Here is a 26,804-nt window from a genome sequence, read left to right as displayed (position 1 = left end):
TTCCACAGCTAAACTAAGTTTAAATGGCATTTTTAAAATGTGGCATCCAAGGTCTCGTTAAGAGCAGTGAGACAGGGAAAGTTCCAGAATTTGAGCCTGGTGCAACTTCTGCTGACTCTCAGATGGTAATTTATCTCAGGGCAAAATAGCCCCTCTCCTACTCATTCAGTGTCTGGCACATGAGCTATGCTCAATAATAAAGACAGTGGTAGGGAAATGAGCTAATGATATTATTGTGAAAACCATTTAATTTCTCAGTGTCTCAAACATCTAGATACATGACAGGGGAATAATGATTCCTGCAGTGCTTATTGCACAGGATTGTTCTGAGGATCTCAACTAATAATAACTGCAAAAAATGCTTTTAAATAGTAGGTGCTTATACTAGGGTAATGTATGGGTTTATGCATTCACTTGTCAAACATAACAGACTATTCTCTTTATCTCCTGAATTTTTATTCAATGGAACAGTAATGAATCCCTAAATCTTCCAAATGCGAGCAATAAAATATTCTGAATGACTTTTCCTGGTAGTCTATGTGCCATGGATGAGTTATTTAATCTTTTTATTTTATTTTTTTATTTAAAACTGGGGAAGGAAACAAAACAAAAAAATCCCAAAATACAGATACTACTTTTAATAAACCTCTTTAGAAAAAATATTTCTTTTAATTTTTTCACAATCTAAAAAATAGCATTGGTAATGTGGATGCCTTATTATACTACAGGTTAGATTCGCTTCAATATCAAGGTTAAATTTCCCTTGAAATAACAGATGCCAGCAGTAGTAGAGGTAAATACAAGTGTTTGTCTATTATAGCAATATAAATAATATGTAATTTAAAACATTAAATTAACTTTTCAAAAGAGGATATTCCAAATTGCATACATAGCAAAGAAATGAATGAGAAATATTTTTCTAAGTATTTCAGGGTATTTCATAAACCACTGTCCTGAGGGCACTCTGCTTTGCTGGATATTAACAAGTGTGCTGTCCGAAACATTCTCTATATTTACATACATAAAAAACCATTTGAGTTAAACACAACTGAATGCTTCTTTTTTCCAGAATCTCACTCTTTAATATGCATTTAAAATATAAGACAAAGGGATATATTGTAGCATTTTTACCAAATTTATTTCACTGTGGTTTATTTGTTTGGCAACATACTTATTAACACCTTCTAAAACATTGTTCAGATAAATACTACTTTAGCAAAAGTTCTGACAGACTATGTTTGGTTGGACACACTACAATCCATACAAGAACACACCTTCTGGCTTGTATGAATTTAGTTGACCAGTGGAGTCATAGAGCACCTGCTGGATAAATAGCAATGTGCAGGATGCTGAAGGACATAAGAAGTTGAATGAAGTTATGACTCCCCTTTATAAGCGCAAAATCAAAGGGTGGAAACACGCTATGAAGTCAGTGCCTTGGGAATAGGGAACGATGTCATGAAGTAACATGGGAGTACAAAGAAAGAGAGTCACATACATTTGGGTGTAGAATTCCAGGTATCTTCCAAGGGCCAAAAGCCTGAAATAATCGAATACTTTTACTGTCATCTTTAGTAGTATCCTCACAAGAATTGGTTCAATAAATATATTTGCTTGTGTTGGATATCATTTTAAGGGTAATGCTTTGGAATAGTGCCTGTCTCCATTTGCTTCATCTCATTTACCTCAAATCAGAACAGGTTCAGCTCGTTGACTTTTTTCAGTTCTGTGACTTTATAGTTGTTTCTGTCATGGTATTGACTTCACTTATTTAGTTTAAAAATAAAGAAGAAAAAAAAATAAAAATGAAGAAGAAAATTGATTAAATTTTAGAGCCTTTAATATATTTTAAGTAATTTACTTTGAAAAGATATCATTAGGATGTTTTCAATTGTTTGAATGTGAACTTTAATATTAGAAGGATAATTTTAGAGTACATTTTAATTTTTTCCCATAGATTTTTTCCATATGCACTTGAAATATTGAAACTTCAAAATAGATACAGGGTCTATTCTATAAGCTTCATGGTTGGTTCTTACAAAGGCTCATCATGTCATGTGACAAAATGCAGACACCTCTTCTCTTGCCATGTGGAGGTCTGCTGTCTCCAGGATTCTAGTCATAGGTAAAGCTTTTAGCTTCCTTCTGCTTTGTTTCTCTGCCTACAGAGGGTCAGGGGAATTCCTCCACAGAGGTGTCATGTATACTGAACCCAAACAGAAACTCTTCAAGAGATTTCTTTCTAATGGTGCTTAACTAGTTTTACCAACCTCCTCTATGAGAGAATGTGATTTTTAATAGAGTCCACCGATTTGTTATATAGGTATCACTATAGGTACATCTGTACAAGAAGTAGAAATTTTGCTCGGATTTTTTTGGCCCATTTCAAAAGAATTTGTTGAGAATGATAAAACTAGATCTTTTCTTGAGAATAATGGATCTCTAAATATTAGTATTTAGTATGAATCTGTTTGCAAACTCAGGAATTTGAGAAATAACACTTCATTTTCTGTATCTCAACATTTTATTCCAAAGGCCCCATCTTATGAGAGTGGTGGAAAATTGAACCTTGGTCCTTCTTCCTCTTGCCCTGGCTTTGGGTGACTTCCCACAGGACTAGGACAATCAAGGGAGGAAGTCTCAAGAGGTCTCTCTGTAGCTGACCACAAAGTGCAGTGTTAAGAGGCCATTTTTGTAGGGTTCCTTTGAGGCCAAGAGCTCATGAGACATGAGAACCTGAGCTTTGGCTTCCACATGAGCCAAGTTGTTCTGAAAACACTATTAAATGTTGTATTTATAAAGTTCAATGCAAAGGAAATGCCCATTGATCCAGACCCTGGCAAGGCTTTATGTTCACTGATTAACTGAGCTCACTGTCCCTGTCCCTTCTTCCCTGTCTACATCCAACTCTTTTCACCCTCATTCCTGTCTGCTAATACCAGGTTATGGATGACCTTTACTATACAAATGTAAAATATATAAATTTGCATATTTAACTATACCTTTCCATACTTTCAAAGGAAGGTATGCATTTGAACACTATTCAGTATCTATAACAAACAAAAGATTATTTTCATTTTCTATTTCCTTTGGACAGAGGCTGGAGTCTAGAACCATGGAGTTTAATAGCCTTTCATAAAAGGCTTTCTATTGTATGCATATGCTGTGAAACTCTGAACCACTGGCCCCATATTACTTTTTTTGTCCACACCTGTGGCTTGTAGAAGCTCCCAGGCCAGGAATCAAACCACAGCAGTGATCTGGGATACTGCAATGACAATACCTGATACTTAACTTGCTGCACCACAAGGGAACTCCCCTCATATTATTTTTAAAAAGTAGGTGTTACAATATTTGAGTTGGTAGACTTAATTTACTTATAATATTTTTATGTTTTCATTTCAAAAGTCATGGAGTCTAAGCTAGAATACATATTGTGTCTTTTTTTTTTTTTTTGTAATCTTTTGAGGGCCACACCCATGGCATATAGAAGTTCCCAGGCTAGGGTGGAGTCAGAGCTGCAGCTGCCAGCCTACACCACAGCCACAGAAATGACAGATCTAAGCCCTATCTGCCACCTATACCACAGCTCACAGCAACTCCAGTTCCTTAACCACTGAGCCAGGCCAGGGATCAAACCTGCATCCTGATGGATCCTAGTTGGGTTCATTACCACTGAGTGAAAACAGAAAGCCCCTGTATATTGTGTCTTATGGTATTTCATGGACATGTACCCTCTACCATCATTAGAGAGTTTACAAGAATAATAGAAATCTTCATTTGTTTCACTCACTGTTTTGGTTCAGACTCTATCATCTATGAAAGATTTAGACAGCCTAGGTCTTGGTTGGCCCTTATTGCAAATTATACAAACAAATTATACAATGTCTTCATAATTCATTCTCAGGGCTGCCCTTTGCCTGGAACCCGAGGTTATTTTCTCCTCAGATCAGATGTAAAATTCTAATTGGAGTCTCTAATAATCTTGTTACATCCAATAATCCACCCTCCCAAAGTATTCCTTTTCTTCTTTTCCCATGCACCAAAATCCACTGCCTCTTACCTGAAAATTCGCTATTACACATCTTACCATCTTTGTTACCATTCTTTCATAATTCTTTATTAGTTATAGCACAAATTGAAATTTTATATATACATTAAAAATTTAAATATATAAATTAAAACTAAATTTGTAGTACAAATATATATTTATCAAAATAAAATTTATGTTTAAATTATACTGAATGATGCTATATTATAAAGTTACTTTCTACCATCCAGTTTAAGAAATAGTATGTTATGATTAACTTTGAAGCCCCATAGATGTCCTTCCCCGTCCCATACCCTTGTCTGTCCCTTTAGAGTTAAACTTCATCCTGAAATCATTGTCTATTTCAGCTTGCTTTTCTTAGTTTTATTACATGCATTTTAATTCCTATGCAACATATAGTTTAAATTTATATTTTTATTAAGATAGGAGGGTTTAATTGTCAGTGTTTTTCCAAGATATCTTTTTTTTTTTTTTTTGCTCAGCCCCAAGTTCCTGAGAGTTATCAGTGCATCAATGTTGTTGCCAATGGCTCTTAGTTTCTCTTCTCTCTCTTTCTCTCTGTCTCTGTTGCTCTTTTTCTGTCCCTCTCTTTACTGCTGTATTGTATTCAATTATATAAGTATACTGCAAATCATTTATCTAGTTACCTGCCAATAGATATCCGGGTTTTCCATGACTTTTTTCTATTTAACTATACTGCAGTAAACATTCTTGTACATATTTTTTTTAATTTATTTTCCCACTGTACAGCAAGGGGGTCAGGTTATCCTTACATGTATACATTACAATTACAGTTTTTCCCCCACCCTTTGTTCTGTTGCAACATGAGTATCTAGACATAGTTCTCAATGCTATTCAGCAGGATCTCCTTGTAAATCTATTCTAAGTTGTGTCTGATAACCCCAAGCTCCCGATCCCTCCCACTCCCTCCCCCTCCCATCAGGCAACCACAAGTCTCTTCTCCAAGTCCATGATTTTCTTTTCTGAGGAGATGTTCATTTGTGCTGGATATTAGATTCCAGTTATAAGTGATATCACATGGTATTTGTCTTTGTCTTTCTGGCTCATTTCACTCAGGATGAGATTCTCTAGTTCCATCCATGTTGCTGCAAATGGCATTATGTCATTCTTTTTTATGGCTGAGTAGTATTCCATTGTGTATATATACCACCTCTTCCGAATCCAATCATCTGTCGATGGACATTTGGGTTGTTTCCATGTCTTGGCTATTGTGAATAGTGCTGCAATGAACATGCGGGTGCACGTGTCTCTTTTAGGTAGAGTTTTGTCCGGATAGATGCCCAAGAGTGGGATTGCAGGGTCATATGGAAGTTCTATGTATAGATTTCTAAGGTATCTCCAAACTGTCCTCCATAGTGGCTGTACCAGTTTACATTCCCACCAACTGTGCAGGAGGGTTCCCTTTTCTCCACAGCCCCTCCAGCACTTGTTATTTGTGGATTTTTATTAATGATGGCCATTCTGACTGGTGTGAGGTGGTATCTCATGGTAGTTTTGATTTGCATTTCTCTTATAATCAGGGATGTTGAGCATTTTTTCATGTGTTTGTTGGCCATCTGTATATCTTCTTTGGAGAAATGTCTATTCGGGTCTTTTGCCCATTTTTCCATTGATTGATTGGTTTTTTTGCTGTTGAGTTGTATAAGTTGCTTATATATTCTAGAGATTAAGCCCTTGTCAGTTGCATCATTTGAAATTATTTTCTCCCATTCTTTAAGTTGTCTTTTTGTTTTCTTTTTGGTTTCCTTGCTGTGCAAAAGCTTTTCAGTTTGATGAGGTCCCATGGGTTTATTTTTGCTCTAATTTCTATTGTTTTGGGAGACTGACCTGAGAAAATATTCATAATGTTGATGTCAGAGAGTGTTTTGCCTATGTTTTCTTCTAGGAGTTTGATGGTGTCCTGTCGTATATTTAAGTCTTTCAGCCATTTGGAGTTTATTTTTGTGCATGGTGTGAGGGTGTGTTCTAGTTTCATTGCTTTGCATGCAGCTGTCCAGGTTTCCCAGCAATGCTTGCTGAATAGACTTTCCTTTTCCCATTTTATGTTCTTGCCTCCCTTGTCAAAGATTAATTGACCATAGGTGTCAGGGTTTATTTCCGGGTGCTCTATTCTGTTCCATTGGTCTGTCTGTCTGTTTTGATACCAGTACCACACTGATTTGATGACTGTGGCTTTGTAGTATTTCTTGAAGTCTGGGAGAGTTATGCCTTCTGCTTGGTTTTTGTTTTTCAGGATTGCTTTGGCAATTCTGGGTCTTTTGTGGTTCCATATAAATGTTTGGATTGTTTGTTCTAGTTCTGTGAAAAATGTCATTGGTAATTTGATAGGGATTGCATTGAATCTGTAGATTGCTTTGGGTAGTATGGCCATTTTTACAATATTGATTTTCCCAATCCAGGAACATGGAATATCTTTCCATTTCTTTACATCTTCTTTGATTTCTTTGATGAAAGTTTTATAGTTCTCGGCATATAGGTCCTTTACCTCCTTGGTCGGGTGTATTCCGAGGTATTTGATTTTGTGAGGTGCAATTTTAAAAGGTATCGTATTTTTGTATTCCTTTTCTAATGTTTCATTGCTGGTATACAGAAATGTAACTGACTTCGGAATGTTAATCTTATATCCTGCTACTTTGCTGAATTTATTAATCAGTTCAAGGAGTTTTGGGGTTGAGTCCTTAGGGTTTTCTATGTATAATATCATGTCATCTGCATACAGTGACAGTTTTATCTCTTCTCTTCCTATATGGATGCCTTTTATTTCTTTTGTTTGTCTAATTGCTGTGGCTAGGACTTCCAAAACTATGTTGAAGAGCAGTGGTGAGAGTGGGCATCCCTGTCTTGTTCCAGATTTGAGTGAGAAGGCTTTCAGTTTTTCCCCATTGAGGATTATATTTGCTGTGGGTTTATCATAAATGGCTTTGATTATATTCAGGAATGTTCCCTCTATACCCACTTTGGCGAGGGTCTTGATCATGAATGGATGTTGAACTTTGTCAAATGCTTTTTCTGCATCTATTGAGATGATCATATGATTTTTGACTTTTTTTTTTTGTTAATGTGGTGTATGATGCTGATTGATTTGCGTATGTTGAACCATCCTTGTGAAGCTGGGATGAACCCAACCTGGTCATGGTGTATAATTTTTTTGGTATGTTGTTGGATTCGGTTGGCTAAGATTTTGTTGAGAATTTTTGCACCTATATTCATCAATGATATTGGGCGGTAGTTTTCTTTTTTGGTGGTATCTCTGCCTGGTTTTGGAATGAGGGTGATGGTGGCCTCATAGAATGTCTTTGGGAGTATTCCTTCTTCTTCAACATTTTGAAAGAGTTTAAGGAGGATGGGCACCAATTCCTCTTTATATGTTTGGTAAAATTCACCTGTGAAGCCATCTGGTCCTGGACTTTTATTTGTAGGGAGTGATTTAATGACCTCTTCAATTTCATTTCTAGTGATCGGTCTGTTCAGTTGGTCTGTTTCTGCTTGATTCAGTTTTGGGAGGCTGTAAGATTCTAGAAAATTGTCCATTTCTTCCAGATTGTCAAACTTGTTGCCCTATAGTTGTTCATAGTATTCTCTTATGGTTTTTTGTATTTCTGCTGTATCCGTTGTGATTTCTCCTTTTTCATTTATAATTTTGGCTATTTGGGTTCTTTCTCTCCTCTTTTTAGTGAGTCTGGCCAGGGGTTTGTCAATTTTGTTCACCTTTTCAAAGAATCAGATCTTGGTTTTATTAATTTTCTCTATTGTTTTTTTTTTTTTTTTTTGTCTTTTTTTGCCATTTCTTGGGCCGCTCCCTCGGCATGTGGAGGTTCCCATGCTAGGGGTCGAATCGGAGCTGTAGCCGCCAGCCTACGCCAGAGCCACGGCAACGCGGGATCCGAGCCGCGTCTGCAACCTACACCACAGCTCACGGCAACGTCAGATCGTTAACCCACTGAGCAAGGCCAGGGATTGAACCTACAACCTCATGGTTCCTAGTCAGATTCGTTAACCACTGAGCCACGACGGGAACTACTCTATTGTTTTTTGAGTCTCTATTTTATTGATTTCTTCTTTGATCTTTATAATTTCCTTCCTTCTGCTGACTTTAGGACTTTTGTGTTCTTCTTTTTCTAATTCATTTAGGTGGAGGGTTAAGTTGTCCATTTGGGATCTTTCTTCTTTTTTGAGAAAGGCCTGGATTGCTATAAATTTCCCTCTGAGCACTGCTTTCACAGCATCCCATAGATTTTGAGAGGTTGTGTCTTCATTATCATTTGTTTCAAGGTAGTTTTTAATTTCCTTCTTGATTTCCTCATTGACCCATTGGTTTTTGAGTAGCATGTTGTTTAGTCTCCATGTAGTAGGTTTTTTCTCTTTGCTTTTCCCATGGTTGGTTTCTAATTTCATGGCATTGTGGTCAGAGAAGATACTTGAGATAATTTCTATGCTCCTAAATTTATTGAGATTCGCTTTGTGTCCCAATATGTGGTCGATTCTTGAGAATGTTCCATGAGCATTTGAGAAGAATGTGTATTCTGATTTTTTTGGATGTAGTGTCCTGAAGATATCAATGAAGTCTAACTTTTCTATTGTTTCCTTTAGGATCTCTGTTGCTTTATTGGTTTTCTGTCTAGAGGATCTGTCCATTGATGTGAGGGGGTATTAAGGTCTCCTACTATGATTGTATTCTCATCAATATCTCCCTTTATGTCTGTTAATATTTGTTGTATGTATCTGGGTGCTCCTATTTTTGGGGCATATATGTTGATGATAATAACATCCTCTCCTTGGATGGATGCCTTAATCATTAAATAGTGTCCTTCTTTGTCTTTATGTCTTTTGTTTTAAAGTCTATTTTGTCTGATATGAGTGTTGTGACTCCTGCTTTTCTGTCATGTCTATTGACATGAAATATTTTTCCCCACCCTTTCACTTTCAATCTATATGTATCTTTTGTCCTAAGGTGAGTTTCTTGTAGGCAGCATATTGAAGGTTTTTGCCTTTTTATCCACTCAGCCACTCTGTGCCTTTTGATTGGGGCGTTCATTCCATTGACATTTAAGGTGATAATTGATAGATGATTATTTATTGCCATTTGAACCTCGTGTTCCAGTTGATTTTTTTTTTTTTGGTTGGATGGTCTCCTGTTATTATCTGTTTGAGTGTATTTTTTTTTCATTTTTTGCAAATGCAATATTTGGTTTTGGCTTGTGGTTGCTGTGTTTTTTAAGTATGCTAACCCCTTCCCATAATTGTGTGTTTTAGCCTGATGGTCCTGTAAGTTCAAACACTTCATTACTATATTAAAATTAAGAAGAGAAACATACAAACAAACAAAAAGGGTTATTTACTTCCTAACATCCCTTGCCCACATTTTATGGTTTTGATGACTCTTTTTTATTTTTTTCTTTTTAATTTTAGTTGCTGTATTCTTTAAGTTTTTGTTTGTTGGGAAAATTTTTTATTTTCCCTTCTATTTTAAATGATATTCTTGCTGCATAGAGTATTCTAGGTTGCATATTTTTCCCTTTTAGCACTTTAAATATCTCTTGCCATTCCCTCCTGGCCTGTAGTGTTTCTGTAGAGAAATCAGCTGATATTCTTATGGGGGTTCCCTTGTAAGTAACATTCTGTTTATCTCTTGCTGCCTTTAGGATCCTCTCTTTATCACTAACGTTTGCCATTTTTATTATGATGTGTCTTGGTGTGGGTCTGTTTGGGTTCAGTTTGTTTGGGGACCTCTGTGCTTCTTGTATCTTGAATCCAGTATCCTTGAGATTTGGGAAGTTTCCATCGATAATTTCTTCAAATATATTTTCCATCCCCTTATCTTTTTCTACTCCTTCTGGAATTCCTATTATGCGTAGATTGGCCCACTTTATATTATCCCATAGGTTTCTTATATTGCTTTCCAGTTTTTTGATTCGGTTTTCTGTCTATTGACCACATTGAGTGATTTCCATTATTCTATCTTCCATATCACTGATTCGTTCTTCTGCATTATTCATTCTGGTTTTTACTGCCCCTAGTTCAGTTTGCATCTCTGCAAATGAATGTTCTAGTTTTTCTTGGCTCCTCCTTATATTTTCTAGTTCCTTTCTGAGGGTATCTGCACTAGTGTTCATATCTTCTCTTAATTCCTTCAGTATTTTCAGTATTTCTCTTTTGAACTACAGGTCTGACTGACTGCAGAGATCTGTTTCATTGTTGACTGTTTTAGGTGAGTTCTCCTGTTGGTTTGACTGGGGGTGGTTTCTCAGCTTCTTCATCTTGCTTGTTGTTTTCTTTCTCCTGAGGGAGTTGTACTCTCCTTTATCGGGCAGTGTTTGCCTTGTCACTGCCGTGGAATATTTCCTGAGGGCTGGCGTTGTTGGTCAATCTTTTTTGAAGCATTGTGGCTTTTCTGGAGTGTTGATGGGGCTAACAGTGTTTCTTTGAAGCAAAGGAGGACTTCCTGAGGGCAGACAGGACTGGAAGGTCCACACCACGATGGTAGCAGATTTCACTTGGTCATGCAGAGCTTGCTCTGGTGTTTTTAGGCTGTGGGGTTCTTGCAGGGGGTTGGCGGTGCACGGGCAGCTGCTCCTCAGGAGTGCAGCACCCCCTGGGGGCTGGAGCAGCTATCTGGGGCACTGAGAACCTAAGAGGCTCTTCCCTAGGGCAGCCCAACTCAGAAGGACAGCCTGAGAATGTAGGCGGATCTTTTCACAGTCTGGCTGAGCTTGTTGCAGCTTTTCTGGGCTGCAGGGGCTCTTCCAGGGGGCTGGTGGTGCTGAGCAGCTATTTCACGGGAGTGGGGCACCCCCTGGGGGCTTTGGCGGGTAGCAGGGCCATTGGAGACCCAAGAGGCTCCTCCCCGGGGCAGCCCGACTCAGAAAAACCGTCTGAGATCTTTTCCCGACTTGGCCAGGCTTGTTGCAGCTTTTCTGGGTTGCAGGGGGTCCTGCCTGGAGCTGGCAGTCCTATGCAGCTGATCCACTAGAGCATCCCCTGGGGGCTTGGGCGGGTAGCAGGGCTGTTGGAAACTCAAGAGGCTCCTCCCCAGGGCACCTGACTCAGAAATACCGTCCGAGAATTAGGCCGATCTATTCACAGCCTGGCTAAGCTTGTTCTAGCTTTTCTGGGCTACAGGCCTTTTCTCGGGGGCTGGTGGTGTTTGGTGCTGCTCTGCGGAAGTGTAGCCCCTCCAAAGGGCAAGCAGACCTGTGCAGGGACAGCCCCTGCGGTGGTAGGCTTCAGGCAATTGTTGAGGCCAGCGCTCCTGGATGGCAGGCAGCCCCAGGTCCGGTGAGAGCGTAGGAGGTGGTGGGGGTGGGGGGAGGGGATGCACTGGGAAGCACAGCTTTCAGCTAGCTAGCGGGCCTGTAAGCTTGCTATGGAGTGGGGGGTATTCTATGGGGACCCACCCCTTCTTCTCTCCCCTCCCCAGCATGGGCGCAGACCAGACTCTTCTCCCAGGTTCCCTCTGATGTGGCTTTCCACTTCCCCGCCCCTAGAGTATTGTTCCCTTCCTCTGTGACAGCCTTGTTTTCTAGTCTCCCAGGCAGTCTCTGCCCCATCAAATGGTTTCTAGACCTCCTAAGCAGTTTCCGCTCTGCCCCGCCCCCCCAGCCCGGGGACTAATCTCTGGAGCCGAGGTCTCGGTGCCCAGCCCCCACCCAGGCGTCCCCCGGCCCTTTCTCGGGGACTAACCTTCGGAGGCGAGGTCTCCATGCCCAGCCCCCACCCAGGTGTCCCCTGGCCCTTTCCCGGGGACTAACCTCTGGAGCCGAGGATTCGGTGCCCAGCCCCACCCAGGCATCTCAGTTTTTGGTTACTGTGCCCGTAGTTCAGATGGTCCGTTGGGTTCTTGATCGGCTTTTCCGTACTCCAACTTACTGCTACACTCTTCTCTGCATCTGGAGATTCCTCCGGTTCATTTGATCTTTCCCCCAGTAGGTGACTTTCCAGGGTGCGGGATCCCTTTCTCCTCCAGAGTTCCGTTTCGGGAGCGCCCGTCCCGCTCGGATTCACCTTCTCTCACTCCCCTCTTTTCTCCCGTTCTGCCCAGTAATGTCACGAACTTCTTGCCGTTATTGGAGTCTAGGTTCCTCTGCCAGCGATTGGTTGCTGTTCTGTGCGAGTCATTTATTCTGTAGATGTGCTTTTTTTGTTGTGTTTGTGGGAGAGGGCAAGCGTGTCCCCATACTCCTCTGCCATCTTGTCCTCTCTCTCTTGTACATATTTTAAGATAAACATATTCAAGTGTTTTTTAAGGTACATACTTCCTGGTTCATAGGGTTTGAGCATTTGAAATTTATTATAAACTACCAAATTATCTTCCAAAATAGTTGTTCCTAACTTATGGTTATACTTGCAATGTATACATTATTGATAATCTCTCTTTCTCTCTTTTTTATTTATTTATTTATTTATTTATTTTGTCTTTTTAGGGCCACACCCGTGGCATATGGAGGTTCCCAGCCTAGGGGTCGAATCCAAGTTATAGCTGCTGGCCTACATCATAGCCACAGTAACACCAGATCCAAGCCGTGTCTGCGAACTACGCCACAGGTCATGGCAACACCGGATCCTTAACCCACTGAGCAAGGCCAGGGATAGAACCTGTGTCCTCATGAATGCTAGTCAGATTTGTTTCCGCTGTGCCACGATGGGAACTCTCTATAAACTACTAAATTATTGTCCAAAATTGTTGTACTAATTTATGCTTATACTTGCAATGTGCACATTACTGATATTCTCAGACTTCGTAAATTGCAAATGTAATGGATGTCAGCTATATGTCATAGTGTTTTCATTTGCATTTACCACTACTACTGAGGTTGAGACTCTTTTCCTGTTTATTTCACATTTATTCAGCATTTATGTTTCTTCTTCTGTAAAATGTCTCTACTAGTTTTTGCCCAGTTTTCAGTTTGGTGGTTTGTTTCTTTTTCCTATTGGATGGATGAATACTTATGTATTCCAGAAACAAATGTATCAAGGGTTTCTTCATCTAGTTTGTAGTTCTTTTCTTTGTCTTTATGTGACTTTGGGGCAGATATTCTTAATTTTAATGTATTAGAATTTATCATTCTTATATTTTAAAGCTCATATGTTTTATGTCTGGTTTAAGATTATTCTTCCATACTCTGATCTCATAAAGATATTCTATATTTCCTCCTAAAAGTTTTACATTTTTTCTTCTCATATTTAGATTTCTAATCCAATAAGTAATTGATTTTTCTGTATGATGGAAGGTAGAGATCCAATTTCATACTTGTCTGTGCAGTAACCAACTGCTACAACATATAAAATCTATCACTGATCTGTTGCACCAACTGCATTAAAATTCACGTGTCCATATATGTGTATATGAGTTTAGGGGTTCTCTAATCTGTTCTCTAGCCTGGGTTCATTTTCTATCTTCATACCAAAACTATAGTCTTTACTAGTTTTAAAATTAATCTTGGTAATACAAGTTTGCCCAATTTTTTTTCCTTAAGTGTATCATGGCTATTTTGATGTTGTGTTCTATCATGTAAATTTTAGAATCAACTTGTCAAACTCCACACAGACATAAAAAGATATTTGATGATTTTATTGGAAATACACAAAATCAATAAATCAACTTAAGGAGAATTGAAATATTTATTATATCAATTTTTCAATTTCTCTTTTTATGTAAGGTACATGAAAAACCTCACAATACAGTTTTATAATGTTCTCCATAAACAAATTTAAACTTTATAAAGTATTTATCCCTAGGTACTTTACTTTTATGGTATATAAATGGTATCTTTTAAAATTACAGATTTAAATATGTATTCCTATGTAGAGATATGCAATTAAATTTTGTTTGTTGGCTTTGAATCCAACAAACTTATTAAACTGTCTTATTAATTGTACTAATCTGTGGATGCTTTGGTGTTTTTATCTGGACCCACATGTTATCAGCAATAATGACAGTTCCATTTCTTCTTTGCCGTTTCTGATATTGTATTCCTGTCTTAATTCACTGACTACAATATCCAGTACAATGTTATAAATAGTTGATGGTAGTGAATGCCCTTTAAAATCCCTTAATGTTGGAGTTCCTATTGTGGCCCAGCAGTTAAGGACCCAGTGGTGTCTCTCTGAGGATGTAAGTTTGATCCCTGGCCTTTCTCAGTGTGTTAAGGATCTGGCATATCTGTAAGCTGTGGTGTTGCAGATGTGGCTTAGATCCAGTGTTGCCGTGATTGGGGCATAGTGGGCAGCTGCAGTTCTGATTAATCCCCTAGCCCAGGAACTTCCATATGCTGCAGGTGCAACCCAAAATAATAATAATAATATCCTTTAATCTTAAAGAAAATGTTCCTAATATCTCACTCTTAAGTATAGTATTTACTATGGATTTTATACAGATATTCTTTGTGAGGTTGAGGAGGAAATTTCTTTCTCTTCCTAGATAAGTATTTTACCACATATGGATGTTGAATTTGATGGTCATGTGTTTCTGACCTTTTAATGTGGGCTGTGTCTCCTGATCCTTCTGATCGACAAAGACATGAAAACTAAATCTTAAGTTCTGGCTTCAACAAATGTCTTTAAGAAACCAGCCAAGTTCAGTGCTCCATTTCCATCTAAAATATCCTTCTTCCACTCAGATGTAGGCTTCTGTGAATGCCTTACTTTCTTGCTAGCTCAATGATGTAGTTTTAAAAGAGACATATTCTATTTCATCTAGACATTTTGGTTATTTTTATGAATGGGTAGCTCACCCATCACCATACAGGGTGTTTAGCCCACTGTACAGGATGTAGAAGTTTGCCTTTTTTTTTTCTGTCAAAATAATGTCCCTCACTTCTTTCAAAGCATTTCTTAACATTTCACCTCATTTAGAGTTTCCTTTTTGTCATCCTCCGGAAACTTTATTAATTCTAGTTGTTTGTATCTTTTGCCAAACTTTTATCACCCAACTCCTTAACAGTTGTATAGTTTTTGGTTTTTTTTTTTTTAAGATTGAGGTTGGTCAATGGCATGCAAATACTCTTTTGTCATGTACTTGTAAACATTTTCTTGTCTTATCTTAGCTAGACTGTATGGTAGTTTTGGTTCATGAAAGCAGAGGATATGCTGTCTTTTCCTTCTGATCACCCGAGAACTCTGTAACTGTACCTTCTGTTGCTGAGTGCATTTTGTTGTTCCTCCAGTAAACCTAGTATGTTTTACAATTATGCCCTTCTACACGCCTTTCCTACAGAGATGGAAAAGGTATTACCAAAGGAAATGTAGCAATTCCTTTTGTGAACAAAGCTCTACTCCATGCAAATGTCTATACAAACCAATATATATTCCCAGCAAAAATCCAAATCAGTAGGTTATCTCACTCTCTTTCTCAGTCTCTCTCCCTCTCTCTCTCTCTCTCAATTTTTAGTAAACATTCCTTTTTCAGCATTTTCTTTTTTTTTAGCACTTTTCACCTTCTACTATGTTATGTAGTTTCCTTTTTTGTTACAGTCATTGCTTACCATCTATTCCACCTCCACCTCAGTAGAAGGTAAGCCCACAAGGGCATGGATCTAACCTGTTTGGTACATGATGTGTCTTAAAAAGTGCCTGGCCTAGAGTAGATCCTCAGTAATAGTAGTTAAATGAATGAATGGCGTATAACATTTGCATAGGTAAACGGAAAAAAGAAAATTACAACTTTATGATTTACTTTTCTCACATGGTTTAATATTTTCTTTCTTTTCTTTTCTTTTCTTTTTTTTTTTTTTTTTTTGTCTTTTTAGGGCTGCCCCTGCAGCATATGGAGTTTCCCAGGCTAGGAGTCGAATCTGAGCTGTAGCTACCAGCCTGCACTACAGCCACAGCAAAACGGGATCCAAGCTGCATCTACAGCCTACACCACAGCTCATGGCAATGCTGGATCCTTAGCCCACTGAGCAAAGCCAAGGACAGAACCCATGTCTTCATAGATAGTAGTTGGATTCGTTAACGGCTGAGCCAACATGGGAATTTCTGGTTTATTATTTTCTTAATCAGTGATGTTTTGTTTTATGCTTTCAGATATCAACATGGCAGGAGAACCCAAACCATACAGACCGAAACCTGGAAATAAGAGGCCCCTTTCTGCACTTTATAGGTAAGTAAGCAAACACTCTTTTGTGATATGTAGAGTGAAATTTTCTTGCAGCTTTGAAAGGAAATATAACAATAAGTAATCAAATATTTTGAAGAACAATCCTTACTGGAATAAAGTACAACAAAATGCTGGTGATCAATATATAAATATATCAAGCAGTATGGGCAGGCATCTTGCCTAACTGTCTCATCTTCACTTAAACAACCCTTTCACAAGATATTCCTCTAATAAAACCTCATAAAAATCTCTCATGACTATACATGTCAAGTAGCGGAAAGGACAATGTTTGATGACTACTTCATGTTACATACTACAGGTGTTATACATATTATTTAACTTAATTTTCATAGCAATCCTGCAATATAGATATTGCTACTGTCATCTTACCGATCAAGAATCCTGTATGTAATTTCTTAGAGATTTCCTAAGTCACAGGTGAATGATGGTGCCAGTACTCAAATTCATGCTTTCGATGCCATGCCTGAATTCTTTCCCATTGACCAGTCACCCCGGTTTCACCAAAAACAGCAGATATCGTCCTTTTCTTTTCTAGAGAGACATAACTAATGTTAGGCTTCCCCAATATACTTGGGTCAGAGTCAGTTTAACATTCTGGTCTTTCTCCTCTACATGCCCCAAGTTACCAGTGGCTATGCCTATAATCTCCATTCCGGGTAGACACAGTACACTACACTTAGCATTTTTATTGCTCTATGTATACTTCTATTAGGTTTCAAAAAATTTAGTTGATTTGGAGAAGATGTCAAGAGTAAACTCACAGAAATTTTGGTTCTTTAAAAACAGCCACTTTTGAAAAAAAAAAAAAAATTAAGTGTTCTGCTGCTGAGGCATATGTCCCACTTCATGTACTTTTGCATTGGCTTTTGTAATCTAAGTGCTGACTTTGCATCTCTCCGTTAAATTCCCTTTTGTTAGACTTAGCCAATTGTTCCAGGCTATTGAGATCTCCTATCATCCAATTTATTTGGTCCTGTCCCAGATACATATCTTCATTCCATCAGTGTCCACATCCAAAGAGCTAATGTAAGTTGTAAGCAAAGCCCCCTTCTTCCTGATATCATTTGGATAAAGGAAAATTAAGTTATACATATCAAAATTGATTATATTCCAATATAGTATAGCAAGGAGAGTGCTCATAAGACAAGTTTCTGTGCCTTTGTTCTCTGAAAATTAGCATATCTCCTTTTCAGCCACTCATGGCCTCATTTCTCTCGAGCTATAAAATAAAAGGGTCAGAACTAGCTGAGTTCTAAGGTCTATTCTTGCCTAATGCTCCAGGGATCTCTAGAGTATGGCCATCAGGGATCTTAAAAGTTATGCTGGAAAAATATCTTAATTGCTCTTTTTATTTTGTCTGTTACATTTATTTAACTATAATTTAAAAAATTATCTAAAGTGGAAAGCCACAGGGCTTAAAAATGTTGATAATTTGTTGTAAGACAGTATTGATGTTAAAAGGTCAGAGATGATGTCACCACCAAAAGACAAACAATACTTTCTGTCCCTTGTTTGAGGTAAAAGACAGTGTTTAAAAAACTGAGAAATGCAAATAATTTTGATCAGATTGATTTTAAAGTGTATGGAGCTGCAACTAATGCGGAACATGTGAAAAATGGTAATTTCAATTATTACCAGAAGAAGCTATCAATGGCTTTTATTCTCACCAAAGAGCTACCACTGTCTGTGCCATGATGTTAATTTTCATATTTTTCCTGTTCTTGGAGTGTTTTTGTTTTTTTTTTGTTTTGTTTTGTTTTTTTGTTTTTTTTTTTTTGTGGGCAGAAGCTTATGACAAGAAACAAAGGCCTTTTTAACTGTTACTTCTCTATCACTAAGTCATGCTGAGTTGTAAATTCAGAAGAATTGGAAGCAGAAGTTCATTTAAATCTGATACATTGTATACAAATCACATTAGTGGGAAAATGCTTATTTATCCTATTTCCATCTGTTTACACAAAAGAAGACTAGAGTGTTCTGAAACTGAAAATATAACAGAGGGAACAAAAGAGTGAACAGGCACCTGAGAAAGCCCTTTTGTACATATGTCCTCATTCTTCCATAGTAATAATAATACCTTACTTTTATGCAGACAAACTCTGTTGTCCTAGTCATTTTTCATCTGTTCACAGCAGAACTCCACAAGATTGGTATTAGGTGCCTTGATTTGTAGATGAGAAAACTAAGTTTCCAAGACAATGAAGGATTTATCCAAAATAAGGTAACAATATTAGAAACCGAACTCTAGTTTTCAGCCTTCAAATCTGAAGATCTTGCCACTAGCTCACAGCTCTCCATATTTACCCACCTACAATCATCTAAGCAATGTAGATTATAAAAAGCAGAGATTCCTGCCCACCAAAACCAATCATCAATATGTTTCTGTCCAAGAATCTCACGTCATCAGGGGACAAAGGAAAGCTTGTGTGCTATACATAGAATAAGAACAAGAGTTGCCACTATTTGTGTGATCATAGGGCACAGGTTTTGTGCTTCAAGTTCTTTATCTAATGTAATAGTTGGATAATTTTTCTTGATTCTAATCTTTGCATATTTGGGTCTATTTTCTTATCTGTAAAGTGAAAGTGCTGAAACAATGTAATTGTTCATTCATTGCTTCATTGTTCACTCATACAAGATGTATTTATTGTCTACAATGATGTAGGCACTGAGGTAGCATCTTTTCTAGGCAAATGACACAGAAATTCCAAAGGTGCAGGGCCAGGAGAAAGCATAATGAAATAAACATTTTTTTAAGGTTATAGGTAACCTCTGATTTACCTTTGTGCCCTAAACTATTATGTCTTTATATCTATTTAACTACTTTATATAACTACTTCATACCTATATCTATATACTACTTTATATCTCTATAACTACTATGTCTTTATATCTATTTAATGTATCAGGAGGGTCAATAATCTGCTGTCAGACTTTCTTCTTCACCTATGTCCATTTTATCTGCATCATCAACCACAAAGTAGTATTTACATGGAATGTTCACTGGGGCATTGCTTTGATTTGTTACTTCTTTTAACAGGATTGTCAATTTAGCCAAACAGCCTTCACTAAGCATTTCTCATGTGCTAAATTAACACGGTCTACATAGAAGACACTATTTTTTATAAACATAATGAACCTTCAGCATATCAGTGTCTCATCCATGAGTCAGATGCACATAGAAGTAAGGAACAAAAAAAGTATGCCCTACAGTTCCATGAGGACATAAGTGAGAGAGTTACTGATTCTGCCTGCTTAATAGAGAGTGGAAAGCCTGGAACACACTTGAGCCAGTTTCTGAACAAGCAGGCATTCACTCAGCGACAAGGGGGAAGAAGGGCATTCCAGGCAGATTATATTCGGGGACGTGGGCACAGAAATAAAGAAGAGCATCTCGTGGTGAGAACTAGGACAGCCCACTTGATGGAGAAGAGATAACTGGAACGTTATGGTGGCCCAGAATGTCATCATCTCTATGTGGCTGCTTATCAGACTGAGGAGATTTGGCTTTTATTCTGCAGGCAACAAGGAACCACTTGAATGTGATGAGTGACTGGATATGAGATGTGAGGATGAGTGAGAGTGACAGATCTGTCTAAGGTTTCTAGCTTAGGCAACTGGGGAATGATCACATGGTTCTGTAAAAGAAATAGGAAAGGCCTGATGAGCAACATGAGGGTCAGGTATGGAGTTGGGGGAGAGAACCAAAATTACTTCAGTCTTGGACCAATTCATAGAGAGAGAAAATTCATTAAGGTAGCACTGTAAAAAAAAATGTCTCCCATTAGAGGCTATATGTAAATGAAACATAATTAATCATTTGTGAACATTCCATAAATATTAGATCCAGTCCTGATGGTGAATAGCAAATCCATTGTCTAGAAAGAATATTGTAACTTGTAATAAATTGCTGCTTCAAATGCTCTATGTACCTTTCTGTGGTGCTCTGAAACAATAATTCTCCCCCAGGAAGTGAGTTTCCCAGCATGCCAAGTTCCAATTAATGCTAAATAATTGCTAAATGGGAATAGTTGTATGATGAGCTTGCTTCTGCTTATAAAAGAGACAGACCTCTCCTTTCTGATGTAAGTAAAGCTGACAACCAGAGAACAAAGATGCTCTTTATCAGAGCTGAACAAGCAAAGATTTTCACACCCAGAGGTAGCCTTCAAGGTCACAGGGAGCACAGCTCTCAGTAAGACACACAAAACATCAAGTTCCATCCCACTCATTGCATGGATATTACTAGATTTTATTTCCAAATATGGTTTTACTACAGATATAAACAGTTGCTTTTCTTTTCCTTTCCTTTTCCTTTATTTTCTTTTCTTTTTGTCTTTTCTTTCCTTTTCTTTTTTTGGACATGCCTGCAGCATGTGGAAGCCCTTGGGCCAGGGATTGCACCCATGCCACAGCAGTGACTGGTACCAGAGGAATGATAACACTGAATTCATACCTTCTATGCACCAGGGAACTCCTAGAGTTGCTTTTTTCTTTTTTGTTATAGGGCTGCACTTGGCAGCATATGGAAGTTCCCAAGCTAGGAGTTGAATCAGAGCTGCAGCTGCTGGCCTACACCACAGCCACAGCAACACCAAATCCGAGCCATGTCTGTGACCTACACCACAGCTCATGGCAATGCCAGATCCTTAACCCACTGAGCAGGGCTAGCAACTGAACCCGAATCCTCACTGATACTAGTTGGGTCCACTACTGCTGAGCCATGAAAGGAACTCCTACAGAAGCAACCTTCCCACCCCACAAAGATGACCATGAGAATCAAAATTGCTGCAGCAAGTACCTTTAAGACTGCTTAAGATTGTCACAGGATTACCTATAGTATTACCATTTTAAGATCACCACATTAGAGGTGGTAGTCATGAATCCAGGTTCTATCATAGTAAATTCAATGATCAACAATCTTTCAGAGGATGGACAAAGTAAAGTGACTCTGCAGCAAAATGTCTCTGAAAATATCTTTGCTACTTGACCTACATTAGTTCAGTTATCATCCTTCAGGGTGACTCTAGCACATCATGGGAAAGAGGAACCCTCATGTCACCCAAAACATCACCTTGAGCCTTGACAATGGAAACAAAAGCAATAGAAGCTAATTTCAACTAAGGTTAAATAGCAAAAATAAATATGGAGGAAAAGTGCCCTGGACATCTCCACTGCACTGAATTGCTCTGTTTACTATGGAATGTTTACCAATTAGCTATCATTTACTTTATTTATGTCCCCTTTTATAATGTCAATGATGACACACAGTCACTTATGGAAGCTTAATCCTTCCAGTATCAGTGCTTCCCTTTGCATTGGTAAAACCATCCATTTCACTTGCCTAGCTAGTCAGGTGAGCCCACTCATAACACCATCTAGGAATGGACTCTGCGGTTCTCATAAGGACTGTGGAGGAAACAGAGAAACCTATTCTTATCCCCTGTGCTAATGCATCCTGTCCTGAAGTGGGCACAAGCCCAGCATTGACGTGCCTGCAAGGTTCAATTTGAAAGTCATTTGTTGTTGGATCTGTGTAGCAATTACAGTCTCTTTTTTGCATTTGATCCAGTCTTTCCTGGCAACCAAATTCCTATTACAGGAAAGTATAGTTGTCAATATCCACAAGAGGAAACACACACAAAGCAGTGTCTACTTCTAAAACTCGAAGCTGAACATCCCTACATCTGAGCAACTGAGGGTGACTTCACTTTAATTTACACTTCCCAAGCAAATATGAAATGCTGTTGAAGCAGAGAAGATTCTAAACACACTTTGTGGATGGTTTAAAATTGTGCATATGTTTGTTGGAGAGAGTGTTAGAAGGCCTGGATCCTAAAATGGGCATAGCATCATCAAGGGTTTGAATTTGATCTCATTCCTTAGCTTTATGCTAAAAGCAGCATAAAGGAAGAACAAAAGTTTCCTGAAAGATGATATGTTTATGGAACCTGGAACTGTTATAGATGCTCTACAAATGTAGTTATTCTCACTACTATGATTATTCAAAGAAAAGGCTCTATAATAAAATATTTTGAGAAGTTATTTAAAATGAGCCTTGAGCTATGAGAATATTGCTCAAATTCACAGTCAGCTAAACAGGTTAACATTTGCCATAACTGCCTAAAGAAGAGATTAAAATAAAGACAGAATGATTACACTTACTTATAGTATATTGTTCATATTTCAACACTAAGTGAATATAACTTATAATCATTTTCATTTAAAATATTTAACGAAATGCTGGGAGTTCCTGTTGTGGCTCATGGGTTACAAACCTGACCAGTATCTATGAGGACATGGGGTTCAATCCCTGGACTCACACAGTGGGTTAAGAATCGGTCACAGATGTGGCTCAGATCCCACATTGCTGTGGCTGTGGTGTAGGCTGGCAGCTGCAGCTCCAATTGCACCCCTAGCCTGGGAACTTCCATATGCTGCACACGTGCGGCCCTAAAAAGAAAAAAAAAGAAAAAAATGCTGACATAATACTCATTAAAATAGTTCTGCTGCTGTCAATTCTCTGCTCTATTAAAGAATGGCATATTTGCAGTCTTCTGTCATGTTTTTAATGCATAAATGTCTGTGAATATCTTCTTGCACACAGGAAGAACATGGTACTAATACAAGGAGACTGGATGGTACAATTTGGTACTCCAGATAATCCCTCTCTAAGGCTTTTTAAACAATTAAATTTGATTTGTTTGATTTGAGGTGATTTTGTTTGTTTGTTTGTTTTTTAGGGCCGCACCCATGGCATATGGAAGTTCCCAGGCTGGGGTGGAATTGGAGCTACAGCTGCCGGGATCTGAGCCCACACCTGCGACTTATACCACAGTTCACAGCCATGTTGGATCCCTGAACCAATGATCAAGGCCAGAGGTCAAACCCTCATCCTCATGGGTAGTAGTCAGATTCGTTTCCACTGCACCATGATGGAAACTCCCTATATAAGATGATTTATGATAAAAATCAAAGGAAGCAAAACTATACAACCAATTTTAAGAAAAGGTAAACAATAAGAGCCAGGAACTGGGGGGGGGGGGTAGGAAGTGAGGTTGGTGGTTGGGATCAGGCAAATTACATTTAAAAAATATAATGCAATAATAAAATATTTCAATTGGGTATCCAACTTAGCTTTGAGATTTCTAGCAGTCGAAAAAGGGAGAGCATGATAATTTATGTAACCGCCTATTAAAAGAGTACTCCAATCTGTGAAAAGAGACTATTTTTTCCTTAATTCTCTCTTCTGAGAGAATTACTCATCACAGATGAAATTATCTAAACAGCAAAGTAGACACCACCTTTAGTAGCAGTTAGACAATATTCTAACAAACACACAGAGTTTGTTTTTGTTTTCTTTAATTTTTATGGCTGCAATCACAGCATGTGGAAGTTCCTGGGCCTCGGATTGAATCCAAGATGCGGCTGTGACCTATATCAAAGCTGTGACCTATGCCAGTCCTTTAACCCACTGCCCTAGGCAGAGTCCAAACCACAACTCCTTAGTGACCTGAGATGCTTCAGTTGGATTCTTAACCCACTGTGCCACAGCAGGAACTTCCACACATACAATTTTTAAGTTAATGGGAATTTTCTCATAAATTATCTCAACAAATCTAAGGATACGCTGTAGTAGAACAAGCCACACAGTCTTTCCTTCTGCTTCTCCCAAAGCAGTTTACCATCCTGGAACAAACTGCATGAAACTCAAAAAGAGTGATATACCAAGATGGCTAGAGCAGCACCTGTTCAAATCATGCACGTAGCTGCATGCTGGGAAGAGATAGAAAGCAAGAGTGACCCCTCAGTTTGTTTGTCTACCCAGCTTCAAAGACTGAAAGAAAAAAGACCATGCTTGGGTGTTAATGACCCTTCCCGGGCCTCTTGTAAGGCCCCATCTGGGCCTTTTCTCCTGTTACTAATATTCCTCCTCTGGGATCGGGAGAAATGGAAGAGGAATTATAAACCTAGAGTAGGAGAGAAAAGGCTGAAATTTCATCTCATCCTCAAGTTGGCGGGGCAAATGAAGACACACAACTCTTTTCTTCTAGCTGGTAATTTTATTATACTTTAGAAGCTGCGGCCTGTCATGAACCCATGGCTTTCTTTCATTTCTGAAAACAGGGTTTTCTGTTGAAACAAAGCCTTCTCATCAGCTGTATTTGGGTGTGATGGCCTTTGGGTTATTTGTTGTATCTCTGCTTGTGTTTTTCATGCTTTTCATGATGGGATATTAAAGTTAGAGCACAGGCAGTAACCGGCTAGTCCCACTGGATCATAGCAGGATGGTGGGCATCTCACATGTCAGGGTCTTTGCAGAAGTATTCTCTGCCTGGGAGGAAGTTGCTTTCTGGATTTTACCTTCCAAAAACAATGACCTAGCTTGATCACAACATGGAGTGTCTTCATTGTTGGTACTGATTTCTTTTTCTTTCTTTCTTTCTTTTTTTTTTTTTTTTTTTTTGAGGGGGTCATTACAGTAACCTTTGATAGAGAATGTAGAGCTTTGAGCTTCCAGTCTAAGTTAGTTGTCTTTATTTTTGAGGAGTTTTGCCCCAAAGGGCTCATATCCCTTCTGTCTTCTCAATCTAGACATTACATTAAAAATTCTAAGACATGTTGCCCATTCCACAAGGCTACATGGAAGAGGGCATGAAAAAATGTATATATCTCGTCTTATTTTTAAACGAATCAAAAACTAAAAAAAATTTCCTTTCGGAAAATTTTTACTGTATTTACTTATTTATTTATTTATTTATTTATTTACTTTTTAGGGCTGCACCCAGGGCATGTGGAGGTTCCCAGGATAGGGGTCGAATCGGAGCTGTAGCTGTGGCCTAGGCTACAGCCACAGCAATGCGGGATCTGAGCCACATCTGCGACCTAGACCACAGCTCACAGCAACACCGGATCCTCAATCCACTGAACGAGGCCAGGGAGAGGATCAGCAACCTCATGGTTCGTAGTCGGATTCATTTCCACTGTGCCACGACGGGAACTCTTCTTTACTATTTTTTTAATACAGTTAAAAACAAAGTCTTCTCCAAACCCAGGAATCCTCTCCACAAAGGTAATAGAGAAAGAAAACACATTTATTATTGAATAAGCATTAATCCAGAATGCACATCATGGGTAATCTGCTAAGAAATTGCAAAGACAGAAGTCTCACCTTTTTATATGCTGATGCAGATATAACCCATTTTATACATATTCTCAAGATAAACCATAACTATTCCTCAAGTAAGAGGCCTTGACAACACCATTTGTCTTGCATAGCTCATTATAAATTCACCTGGGAATGAGGGTGACTGTCTGTTTTAACTAACTGGTAGTTGGCTTTATCTAGAGGAAAATAACCATTCTCATATCTTTACGAGAAGTAATAGTTTTACGCTTTGGAACTCCTAAATTGGACTCCTATCCTCTTGTAGAAACTGGGAAATAGAGGCCTTGTATCCCTAGATACTTAGATTTCAAAGAGATGGCTGCTGAGTCCTAAAGAAAAGATAAGTTTAGGTCATAAAGTCCTATCTAATTTTCAAAAAAAAATTATATACATTTCAAAGAAAGAGGAAAACACAATGACCATTTTTCTAAAGTAAATGATCCAAGGAAAAGGAGGGAAGAGAAATCTCTTCCCTTAGTTTCAAGAGGAAAGATTAAGTTTTAGGTTCATAGGTTTCTGTCTCAAATTTTAAAAATACAATTGAGAGTGATATTTAAAGAGTGGTTTCTGTAAGACTGATGGAAGCTCCTTTTATTATGCCCCTTCCCCAGAGGTTAACCTTTGTACCACCTCACTGACTGCTTCTCTAAAGCACCAGGACCTCTATAATATTCCCATCACAAGTATGAGGATGTTTTATGACCGGAGAGACTGCTTATCTTCTGACTACTGGAAAAAATAAGTAGAAAAGTGTCACAATGCAGAAGAACATCTGAGCCCACACAAAATGAGACGAAAAGGTTAAATGAATATATGTCACTTTGCTGTACATTAGAAATTGACAGAACACTGTAAATCAACTATAATGGAAAAAAAATCTTTAAAAAAAGACAGGATGGTGATAATATAACTTTGTAAATCAGCTATACTTTAATAAAATAAATTAAATTTAAAATGAATATGTATGATATAGATGGATATGAGTGGATTAATGGAAACCAAATAGCTTATTTTCTCCATCATCTTGTCTCAACTTTTCAATGTGAATGGGTTTTTTTAACCACATATGGCTAAAATTAACTAATTGTATCATATTTATAAAAATGTAGTTTCCTCTGGTAAATTAAAGTTTGAAAATATTGCAAATTATAAGCTAGTAGAAAATGTTGAGTTATAGAAAGATTTTTTAAAGTTTTAATTATGAACAAGTTCTGTATAACAAAAAAGTGAAGTTTGTAAGTTTGTTAGCTTTGGTTAGCTTTAAATACATTAATTAGAGAACAGTTCACAATTTTCTTGTAAGAATTATATAAACATTTTGGTGTCTTCGCAAGAATAATTATTCTGATTGAGTTAAATACTAAAAGTAAAATGCTTCATTTTTTGATATTGAGATGGATGAGGGGGAAAAAAAGGCAACATATAGTCTCACCAGATTATCAGTCAGC

General features: G+C 38.1%; 1 protein-coding gene and 1 long non-coding RNA gene across 34 annotated transcripts in view; one reads left to right on the top strand and one right to left on the bottom strand.

Moving 5' to 3' along the window:
* LOC146403812 (uncharacterized) overlaps positions 1–12,086 on the bottom strand; it is a 55,221-nt gene extending 43,135 nt beyond the window's left edge. The window contains exon 1 of the long non-coding RNA XR_014843067.1: positions 11,821–12,086. This is a non-coding gene — a long non-coding RNA (uncharacterized LOC146403812). The remainder of the gene's footprint in view (positions 1–11,820) is intronic.
* The window catches only part of RALYL (RALY RNA binding protein like), a 765,932-nt gene that overhangs the window by 607,190 nt on the left and 131,938 nt on the right, over positions 1–26,804 (top strand). For 32 of the 33 annotated variants that reach the window (XM_085021182.1, XM_085021176.1, XM_085021187.1 and 29 more), the window contains one exon: positions 16,094–16,169. In XM_085021182.1, coding sequence (XP_084877308.1) covers positions 16,094–16,169 — 76 coding nt within the window. Of the gene's footprint in view, positions 1–11,554; positions 11,995–16,093; positions 16,170–26,804 lie in introns of those variants that run through there. The other variant, XM_085021192.1, reaches the window with a different exon arrangement.

Source organism: Sus scrofa, chromosome 4 (assembly GCF_054392235.1).
Source record: "Sus scrofa isolate SSC_HxYL_T2T_F1_AM1 chromosome 4, Sscrofa_HxYL_maternal_Yorkshire_Landrace_v2.0, whole genome shotgun sequence".
In the NCBI taxonomy this organism is placed as follows: Eukaryota; Metazoa; Chordata; class Mammalia; order Artiodactyla; family Suidae; genus Sus; species Sus scrofa.
The sequence above is the reverse complement of the archived record's forward strand: the minus strand, read 5'-3'. Positions and strand labels throughout refer to the sequence as shown.